The sequence below is a fragment of the Phasianus colchicus genome, chromosome 21 (assembly GCF_987193195.1).
Source record: "Phasianus colchicus chromosome 21, bPhaCol1.hap1.1, whole genome shotgun sequence".
Taxonomy (NCBI): Eukaryota; Metazoa; Chordata; class Aves; order Galliformes; family Phasianidae; genus Phasianus; species Phasianus colchicus.
Window position 1 is genome coordinate 7042922 of NC_143456.1, and position 10641 is coordinate 7053562.

A 10641-nucleotide genomic window follows, 5' to 3' on the forward strand; every position below is an offset into this window, starting at 1 on the left:
CACAGTGCCATTAACACAGCTTGCTTAGGGAAAGTTTCAGCCAGCCAGAGCTGTCATAGTCTGCCTGTCCTTGTAGTAAGCTCCAGAAGGTTGACAAGCTGCAGCAATTGGGCCAGGGGCACCGGGAGTGTTTTAGGAAATTTCCTTTCTGTTCGCTCCTTTGGGAAAGTGATTATTAGCAGGCTGTGCCCATCCCTCCAGAATGTAAGGGCACAGCTTTGACGTGTCGTGATTGGGGTTTGCCTTTCTTATTGGATGCTGTCTCATCTTTTCCTGTGCTTTTGTTGTCTCTTCTGTTCACTGTGCCTAATGCTATGTTTATAGCCAAGGCTTGAGAGCTTGGTCCTGACACTCCCAAAATAAAAGAAAAGTTTCTTCTGTTAGGCTGAGGACTCCATTGAAAAGCATGCAAGTCAGAGTCAAATCTCATTTCCCCTGCAGGTTCTTTGGTGGTTAATTACCCCTATGATGACGATGAACAAGGAATGGCCATATACAGCAAATCCCCAGATGATGCTGTGTTTCAGCAGCTGGCGCTTTCCTACTCCAAGGTAAAGCTCTAAAATGGGAAATCCCATCTGCCAGGATAGTTCCTGATGCTATCATGAGCTCTCTGAGTGTGTGGTAGGGGAGCTAGTCTGTTAGAACAGAAGTGCCAGTGGCTATAAAGAGCAGACTCAGCTTCACATGTTGCATCTTGTTTTTCAGGAAAATAAAAAGATGTATCAGGGAAGCCCGTGTAAGGATATGTACCCCAACGAGTACTTCCCACATGGCATCACAAATGGGGCCCAGTGGTACAATGTTCCAGGTGAAGTCATCCTGAAGTCTCTTGCAGTGTTTCTTTCCAAATTAACACGTGTGCAGCTGAAAGAATTTAGTCTGATCAGTCACAGACTTTGCATCTCTCAACCCAGATTCCTGGGGCTTGGATTTCTTTTGTAACCTCTTCAGTAATGTACCCAGGTTAAGTCATTCCGGAGGGGAGGAATTTATGGTGTGGTGTTTCTGGTTACCAGCAGCATAATGGACATGAAAGGCATTTACAAGGAGGGTGGTTATTTGTCTGCAGTGTTGACAACCCCCAGAAGCTTGAATCTTGCCCCATGTTAAAAGCCTTTTCACCTTTGGTATTAATTGCATGTAGTAGTTAGTATTTAATCTCTCTAGTATCTGATTTATTATTTTTTTTTAATATTTTTTCTTTGAGTTATGTTACTGCTTTCTTCAGAAGGTCATATCAAAACCTCTTTTACATTCCTGTTGTAGGTGGGATGCAAGACTGGAATTACTTAAACACAAACTGCTTTGAAGTGACCATTGAGTTGGGCTGTGTGAAATACCCAAACGCAGAGGAGCTCCCAAAGTACTGGGAGCAGAACCGCAGGTCCCTCCTGCAGTTCATGAAACAGGTGAGACACTTTGACCCCAAAAGATAGTGAGAGCTGCCTCTTAGGCCTGGATTGGAGGTGCTGGAATAAACAGGCTGATCTGCACACTGCAGTGAGTGCTGCTTCCTGGCCAGACCAGGTCCCTGCTCCACAGCAATCCTTCCCATTTGAACATGCATTGATTTCCTCTTCTCCCCTCCTTAGCATGCCAAAAAGCTGTATGGAAGCAGCAGCCAGGTGATGCAGGTGGGGGCATTTCATTTCCCAATAGCTCAGTTTTCCCTTGGCTAGAGTGTCCCTTTTGTGCTGTTTCCATCTGGCTCGTGGCTGCTGGCAGCACGGTGCAGCTGAGGCAAGCAAACAAAGGTGTGGGGCAGAGCGTACCGTCATGGCATCGTGAGACAAACAATTGCCCATTCGTTGTACTTGTGTGACCTTTGTCCATGCCAGTTTCGCCTGAACCCTTTTGGGACGTGTTGCTCCTCCGGGAGCCCTGGGAGCTCTGCATGTCAGCACTCCCACAGCGCTGTGTGTTGGAGGGCTGAGTTGGAGCTCTCTGGGTCTGTTCCAGGTTCACCGTGGGGTCTGGGGCTTCGTGCTGGATGCCACGGATGGAAGGGGCATTCTCAATGCCACCATCAGCGTCGCTGAGATCAACCACCCAGTGACCACCTACAATGATGGAGATTACTGGCGCCTCTTGGTGCAGGGGACGTACAAAATCACAGCATCTGCACGAGGGTGAGCAAGCCGTGGTGCACGGGATAGGTGCTGCACAACTGCCACAGTGCTCTCCTGGCTTCTTAGTCAAGAACTGACAAAGCTGTGCTACCCTGATGTCAGGACTGTTCGGTGACAGTGTAGAGTCCAAATCTTCCCTCGTTTGGAGGTGGTGTGGGGAAGCAGTTGATAACTGGGTGTTTTTAAGGGAAAAAAAGCTACCTGCAGAAATGACTTCAACAGCTGCCAAAACCTTGTTCTTTGGGTTCTTGGGTTAAAGCTGCCTGACCTGTCATCCTCCCTGCTTGCCACGTAACCCTGCAATCCCAGCTCCTGAGCTGCTCCCTGCCCTGCTGTTCCCATGCCCTTTTGAAGAGTTTTTTTTCTTTTTGTATTTGTGCCTCTTGCTTCCTTTGGCTGGAGAGCAGCAGAAGTCTTGTGCTGAGTATCTGGGCAGGAGGGGGGGTGGTTCGGTGTGCAAGGCCTCAACTCCTGATGTTTCCTTGTCCCTTCTCTTCCCTGGGCAGGTACAATCCTGTCACTAAGATGGTGACAGTTGACAGCGAAGATGCAGTGCAAGTCAACTTCACTCTTAAACGGACAGATGCCAAAGTGGAGGAGGGGAAGGTGCCAGTCCTGAATATCCCAGACACCAGCGACCCCAATGAGAAGGAGTTTGAGACTCTGATCAAGGATCTCTCTGCTGAGAATGGTGTGGAACACCTCCTGCTTTCCTCCTCAGGGAAAGTCTCTCCTTATCGATACCGCCCTTACAAGGACCTCTCCGAGTTCCTCCGAGGCCTCTACCTGAACTACCCACACATCACAAATCTCTCCAGGTGAAAACTCCAAGCAGCAGTGCTCAGCTCCTCCATGAGCAGCAACCTGTGGCAGAGAAGCAGTGCAGTGATGAGCTGTGAATGTGATACAGAGATGGGGGGAGCTTGTTCCTGTCCTTCCCTGTGGTGCATGAGCTCAGAGGAGCCCCAGATGTAAGGGCACGGTGGCAGAGCATTGGCTGCAGGGACCCACAGACACATCCACGTGCTTTTTCCTGAGACCTCATTTTACTGACTGAAACCTGGGGTGCAGTTAGCTGCCCTGGGTGCCTTACATTGATATTCCCAGTGTTGAGATGCCAGGTTTCTGCAGACATATATTTCACACACTTTATTCCCTCTATTTTCCAAATCCTGTCTGACATCTAAGCTGTACAAGTGGACAAAATATGGCTTAGGAATCTTAGAATTGTAGAGTATTCTGGGTTGGAAGGGACCCATGAGGATCATAAATCCAATGGCATTTTTTTTCAATTATCTCCTTTCAACTTTTAATTTAATATTGTGAGATGTATTTGAGGTAATGCCCTGAGCCAAGGTCTCTGCCCTCCTGCAGGAGCTGCCTTGTAGTCCTTTGCTCTCCCTTGTGACCTGTAGCTGTTACCCTCTGTCAACTTCAGAAAGCACAAATCCGTCCTCTTTGTCCTAGGGCCCTGGTTGCTTGTTGTCACCAGGCACAGTGTGCTCATGTGCTGTCCGTGCTGGTGCCAAGGCTGCCGTTCTGATCTGTAGCCTCTATTGTCCTTCCAGTTGCATCAGCCCTGATTGTGTTCCCTGCTTTGCTTGCATTCAGTTTGCTAACTTAATGGCACGACTGTAGCAACAAGTTCTGCACTGCTGGAAATACGCCTGCTTTTGTCCTCTGAACGGGGTGCTTTATGGATTAGTTTGATCTCTGGATGTATCCTGCACTCATTAGAGAGGAGAAAAAAAGTCCAAAGCAAACAAACCCACTTTGGAAGCATGGAGGCATTTAGCCATTCCTTCCACACTTACTGTGATGTATTAGGCTATATAGAGATGCATGGAGCATTGAGTGTTCTGTGCATCTCTACCTGGATGCTTGGATGTGGCTGTGTGTTCTGTGCCACTTGTCTCAGTAGCCTGCTTATGGAAGGAGGCAGCATTCCCTTCCACACCAGGGTTTCTCCATAAGGCCAAGCTCTGTTCCTGAGCTGACACTCTGCTCTCTTCTCTCTTGGCAGCCTGGGTCAGAGCGTTGAGTTCCGTCAGATTTGGTCCCTTGAAATCTCCAACAAACCCAACCAGTCTGAGCCTGAGGAGCCCAAGATCCGCTTTGTTGCTGGGATTCATGGGAACGCTCCTGTTGGTACCGAGCTGCTCCTGACACTGGCAGAATTTCTTTGCATGAACTACAAGAAGAACGCTGCTGTTACAAAGGTGAGGAGCTGTGCTACAAGGGACCGTCTTGGAGCCCTCCAGTTGTATCTTGAGAAGGCAGCACTCATCAGGAGAGACTTGTCTTGTTTTGGCCTGTAGATCCCATGCACACAGGAGGGGTATTAAGAGATCTGTGGGGCTGGTAGGAACCTGTGACTCATGAAATCAATGGAAGCAGCTATTCCTAGGAAAAGATTGAGGCAAAGGAAATGTACAGAGATGTACAGAGAACAAACCCTGTTAATTGTACTGATGTGTTGTTTCCTTCCTGCCTTATTCAGCTGATTGACCGAACACGGATTGTGATTGTGCCATCCCTGAACCCAGACGGACGTGAGATAGCACAGGAGAGGGGCTGCACCTCCAAGATAGGCCAGACTAATGCCCATGGCAAAGATCTGGACACAGACTTCACAGGTAAAGCTAACTGATGCAAACTGATATGTGGTGTCCCACAGAAATGCAGGCTGCAGTAGAAGTCTCCTGCTGGCTGGCCTCTCTAGGGTTGGAGGTACTTGTCTGATTGTGGGGTCCTTCTGTAATAGAGGGCAGTGCTCCTGCCTCAGAGCTGAAGTAGCACAGCTGCTGGGAAACATCCAAAGCTTGAATTCTCCTTAGAGATTGTAATTTGCAGGCCTTTGTAGGGAAAGGAGAAGACAAAGCAGAGCTCTTTAGGAACAGTCCAGTGATCATACAGTATTTTTTCCTGTTAATTGATTTCTCTCAGTGCTATTCTGAAAAGCATTCTCTGTTCTTGCTCCTTGGAAACAGTTTCCTTTTTTCATGCTTTTAACTGCCTGGTATATCCAGCTCTGTACCAGTGCTATGCCCACCTTTCCTGGAGAGGAAGTGTTCTCTCTGGCCACCTTTGGGCTGGAATCATCCCAAGTGCTTTCTTTGGAGTCAGTTCAGGGGCAATGAAGAAAGCAAACACACATGAAACACCCTCTGCATCACAAAAGTAAATAGATTGGGAAAACAGTGATGTGTCACATTTGTTAAACTTCGCAGATGAATTCCACCCATGAGCAGTGTGGATGAGGTGCTTTATTTAATCTTTCAGAAGCAATTTGCTGAGATCTTGCAAATATATTTTCAGGCAGATCATTTCAGCCATAAAGAAGAAACATATTTCTGCAAGCTTCCCAAATAGCAGAGAAAATTATCATCAATCCTTTTTCCTATTTGTTGTTCTTATTTACAGGCAATTACTCCAGGTATTCAGGAACGCAAGAGCCTGAGACCAAAGCCATAGAGAACTTGATATTGAAGCAAGACTTCAGCCTCTCTGTTGCACTAGATGGTGGATCTTTGCTTGTCACTTATCCCTATGATAAGCCAGTGCAGACAGGTATGACTGACTCTTCCAGGGTCTTCAATGCAGTTAGACTCTGGCTAGTCACGTGGCTGCATGGTGTAAGAGCTTGTCCATTTCTTGGTGATTTTGTGCTGATGGTTTGCTGTAGCCTCCTTTGGGGTTTAATCCCTTGGTTCTGGAGAACTGCTGGCAGTCTGTAAAGCAAAGCTCAGCACCCTCACAGGATTCAGCTTGGGGTCAGAACATTTACTGTTCCTGTTTTCAGAACAATATTTCAGTTTTTCCTCTGTGTGTGATACCACCCCTCGATGTAAGAAGAAATCTGAAATCCCCCTGAAGCAATGTGTGTGACTTTTATATAGGATCATGGGATTAGAATAAGAATATCTTCCCCCACTCAATAGGAGCTGCACTCCCTATGTCTCACCTTTCTATTTGTAGTGGAGAACAAAGAAACACTGAAGCATTTGGCATCTGTATATGCAAACAACCATCCATCGATGCATTTAGGCCAGCCAGGCTGTCCAAATAAGTCCGGTAGGTTTGGTTCAATCCTTTAAACCCCTGACCACTTGTGCTGGGTTCTACTAGGAGCAGATCAGTCTGATTGCTGTGTTCTTACTCTCACAGATGAGAATGTTCCTGGGGGTGTGATCCGTGGCTCTGAATGGCACAGCCACCTGGGAAGTATGAAGGTACTTCATCTCATCACGACGCTTTCCTTCCTTGCAGATATGTCTTTAAATTTGGGCAAAACCTCAACCATCTTCAGCTGCACTCTGGGAAACCTTTTAAATGCTGTCTCTTGTAACTGTGGTGGTTTGTTTCAGGATTTCAGCGTTACATTTGGTCACTGTCCTGAGATCACTGTTTATACCAGCTGCTGTTACTTCCCCAGCGCGGGGCAGCTCCCTGGCCTGTGGGCAGAGCACAGTAGGTCTCTCCTTAGCATGCTCGTGGAGGTGAGCAATGGTCTGGGGGGATAAATTCTTGCTGGGAGTGAAGGTGGTGGGATGGATGAGTTACTTTCTAGTGGGCTGAGCAGCCCTTGTAGTATAATATCCTCTTATTTCTTAAGGGAGAAGGGAGGTGTCATGGTGGGGTGATGGTTAAGGTTGCTGAAGAACATGCTGAATTTTAAGGGGAGACTAGATCCTGTTTTAGTTAAAAATATGCCTTACACTTGGACTGGAACATGAGGCATTTGAAATGCTTTGTTTTGTTTCAGGTTCACAAGGGAGTCCATGGATTTGTCCAAGACAAGAGTGGCAAGGCAATTTCTAAAGCTGTCATTGTTCTTAATGAAAGTTTGAGGGTTTGTACTAAAGAAGGTGGCTATTTCCATGTGCTGTTGGCTCCTGGTTTGCATAACATCAATGCTATAGCTGATGGGTACCAACAGAAGCATATGCAGGTATGTGAATATCTGTTGGAGTTCTCCTCCCTTGCTTTCATATGAAGGCATCCATCCCTAACTGCTCTTACCTGGGCTGTACTTTGTTGGCTGTGTTTACCTTCTGGTACATTAGTTGTCTTCTGCCTTGTTATAATGGAGAAGAATTTCTGAACACAGCAGAGTTTTTCTGAGCAACAGTTTTTCCCTACACTGCATTTATCTTTGGTATCTGCCTGGTTCTGCCCTGGGCAGCAGATGTCTTTTTTTTCTTTAGACACCTACCAGATCTGTAAACAGTGAGACAGACTGAGTTCTTGTATCTTTCCATAGGTCTTGGTACGCCATGATGCACCCAGCTCTGTGTTCATTGTATTTGACATGGAAAACAAGATATTTGGTCTGCCACGGGAGCTGGTTGTAACGGTTGCAGGTAAAGTGATAGCTTCATTCAAAGCTTTGAGACTCGTTTTCTGGGCTGGTTCATTCTGACATCTTTTTTTTTTTTTTAACTGAATTGGAAGACTAGCATTCAGCATTGAGTTTTTCCTCCTGTTTTCCCTTCTGAACACATGCTTGGCCCTGCAGACTGGTCCAACAGCCTTCGGCTCTAGTGATGCTGGGCTAGCAGATAAGAAGGAGAGAGGAAATGGAGAATGTTGTAGGGATCTGAAAGATCCTGAATGGACCTTGAGATGGCTAGAAGGGGAAGAGCCTGTATGTGCATAGGGCTGGGACCTAGCAGATCTTACATTTTCCCCACTGGGCAAGCACTAAGGAATTTATATATGTTTGTCATTGTGGCTGCTACTGGGTAGGCTGGGGTTTATTTCCAGTGTACTGCAGAGGAGCTCACTGATGTTATCTTAAATTGCTAGCCCAGAAAATCTGGTGCTTCTCTACTGTGACTGAGCTCCTTCCTCTAAGGCACAGAAGTGAGGAAAGTGGCTGTGATTGTGTAAGAGAGGATTGATACTGGAAAATGTGGAAGCCTCTGAGGTGGGGAACATAGAATTAAATTCAGTATCTTCTCTCTGGCAGGTGCAAGTATGTCTGCTCTGATCCTCACTGCCTGTATCATCTGGTGTGTCTGCTCAATTAAGTCCAACAGACACAAGGATGGCTTCCACCGCCTGCGGCAGCACCACGACGATTATGAGGATGAAATCCGCATGATGTCCACTGGCTCAAAGAAGTCCCTCTTGAGCCACGAATTCCAGGATGAAACAGACACTGAAGAAGAAACATTATACTCCAGCAAACACTGACACCTCTCTGACAGGAAAGGAAATTTCCCTGGACTAGCCCCAGTGGGAGGGAGGGGTGATCCCTCTGGATCATTTTTGAAACATTAACTTGCAGGACTGTGTTTGAGTGGCAGCTCCTGACTTCCTTCTGCTGTTTGCTCTGTTCCTATGTACATGCAAATCAGTGGGTGTTAGAGGCTGTGTTTGGGTTAAGGGCATGGCTTACGTTTTTAGGGCAAGGTCTGAAGGTTCACATGATGCTGACTGAAAGGTGATGTAGCAGGTTGGCCAGCAGAGTTCCTAACACTTCCCCAGCATCTCAACACAGTGAGCAGATGATGGGGAAGTGTCCCAAGACCTGTGTAGGGTCATAGTCACAACACTCTGAAGTGGTATCTACTTGTTTTGATTTCATTTTTCTTACTGTACGTGGTGGAAGCCTTGATCCATCACCAACTCCTTTCTGCAGAGCAGCCCTTGGAAACAGCCTGTACTTGCTTCTCAGCTGCTCCATTGGAGCTTTTCCCTACCTTGAGATGCTGTGCTCAGCCACACTCTGCAATGGTTGTGGAGCACCTCTAATGTGTTGCTAGTTCCAAGCAGTGATTTGGCATCCTGAGGGCTGGGGGAGATGACATCAATTCTTGGTGTGAACTGGAGGAAGGAGCAAATGTCAGAACTCTGACCAAGTTCAGCAGCTTGTCAGCTCTGCAGAACTGCTGTTCCTGGTTCTGGGGAAGAAAATTTCTGTCCCCGTGAATCCCTGGTTGCATCTCATTTTATGTGGACTTGGCTTTTGGAGTCTCATGTTAGTGTTGCAGCAGTGCAGTGTCTGAAAGCACAACTGGAGGTTGTTCTGAGCATTACTGGAGTAGCAGAGAGAGGGTATCCATGGCCTGACTTTGGTCTTGACTTTTGAAGAGCAGCTGCACCCTCTGCTGTTGTCCATGTTGTCCATCTGATCCACTTAGTGATCAGAGCAGTTGGAAAACAATCTCTCATCAAGCTCTGGTGATGCTAGGCACCAAATTAGCCTGCTGGCCTAACTTAGTTCTGCTACTACAGTGTCCCTGAAGTATGTAGCAAGAGCTCCACCTGCTTGTACGTCTGCAGTGTGCTGTGGAGGCCTGAGTGCAAGGCGCGAGGAAGGGCTGAGTGGCTGTGCTGGAGGGAAAAGCAGCCAAATTCTCTTCTGGAGCACTTAAGTAATTGGAAAGAGGAGCTGCAGTGTGCATCCTGAAGCTGCATTGAGTTTGTGGGGCAGCGAAGAGGTGCCCAGAAGGGCAGGATGCCCAAGACATTTGATTTCCAAAGCCTTCATATATTTCTGAAGTTCTCGTGCTTTCTGGGCAGAAGTCTGGGGTTAGAATGTAGGCACTTATTTCCTTGCTGCTCGTTCTTTTTTGTTTATTTCTTATACCCAACGGACCGAACTCTGCAGTGCCTGGAGCACTCACTGCCTTGGATATCCAGCGTACCCTGATCTGCCTCCAGCAGGCCAGGGAGGTCTGCTCTTGAGATGTGCATGGGGCAGTGCTGAGCGTTTGCACCCAAATGTGTGATGAGGGCTCTGGAGGAACAGTGCAGTAAATTCCCTGTCCCAGGCTGCTGGTCCCAATTTTGCAAGGAACCCACGGGTGGTAGATGCCTCTCCAGAGCCACGGGGCTGTGGCTGTGCCGAAGGTTTTGGCAGCTGCCTGGAAGGGTGAAGATGACCCTTGGGTGGCTGCAGACCTTCTTCCCTCATCTGTGGTGTTGGTATAAGGGCAAGAAGCACACGGTGAGATCTGGCTGGAGCAGCGCTCTGGGAACAGGGAGGTGATCATCCACACTGCTATCCTGCATCGCTGAGGTGTGAATGAACCCCTCGGTGCCTCTGCCCTGCAGAGCCCACGCGGGGTCCCAGCTCCCTGCTGGGTTTGGTGCTGGACTGTGACTTAAGCAGCTCCTGGAGCGCCGCGTGGGCAGCAGAGCCGTCCCCAGCAATAAGTCCTTGGGAACCAACACACGGGAGGTGAGCGGGGCTGATGGGGCCGATGGTTCTGTAGCCGTGTGAGACTCCTCTGTGCCGCAGTGGTGCTCAGCGTGCCGAGGAGCCCATCCGTCCTTCTGTCCGTCCGTCTGTCCGTGGAAGCGTCTGCCCCACGCGCACTGTGCCTTCGCTGTACGTTTCCACGAGGACCTCGAAGCGCCCTTCCCCGGGAGGCAAGGGCCGGCGCTGCCCCGCGCTGGGCCCTCGGGTCGTTTTTTACCTGTATACCAATAACCTGTATAAAACTATTTTGATGTCCGCCCGTCTTCTCTCGTTCTTCGCCCTCTCGACGTCGCGGGG

At 48.3% G+C, this 10641-nt stretch overlaps 1 protein-coding gene across 2 annotated transcripts in view; it reads left to right on the top strand.

Annotated features, from left to right (window-relative positions):
• CPD (carboxypeptidase D) overlaps positions 1 to 10599 on the top strand; it is a 31165-nt gene extending 20566 nt beyond the window's left edge. For both annotated transcript variants that reach the window (XM_031591635.2, XM_031591634.2), the window contains 14 exons: positions 442 to 551; positions 709 to 811; positions 1270 to 1412; positions 1963 to 2132; positions 2639 to 2950; positions 4156 to 4351; positions 4633 to 4768; positions 5556 to 5702; positions 6111 to 6206; positions 6300 to 6364; positions 6500 to 6631; positions 6898 to 7083; positions 7396 to 7495; positions 8104 to 10599. In XM_031591635.2, the coding sequence (XP_031447495.2) occupies positions 442 to 551; positions 709 to 811; positions 1270 to 1412; positions 1963 to 2132; positions 2639 to 2950; positions 4156 to 4351; positions 4633 to 4768; positions 5556 to 5702; positions 6111 to 6206; positions 6300 to 6364; positions 6500 to 6631; positions 6898 to 7083; positions 7396 to 7495; positions 8104 to 8330 (2123 nt within the window). In that variant the 3' untranslated portion in view covers positions 8331 to 10599. The remainder of the gene's footprint in view (positions 1 to 441; positions 552 to 708; positions 812 to 1269; positions 1413 to 1962; positions 2133 to 2638; positions 2951 to 4155; positions 4352 to 4632; positions 4769 to 5555; positions 5703 to 6110; positions 6207 to 6299; positions 6365 to 6499; positions 6632 to 6897; positions 7084 to 7395; positions 7496 to 8103) is intronic.
• The last annotated feature ends 42 nt before the right edge of the window (positions 10600 to 10641 follow it).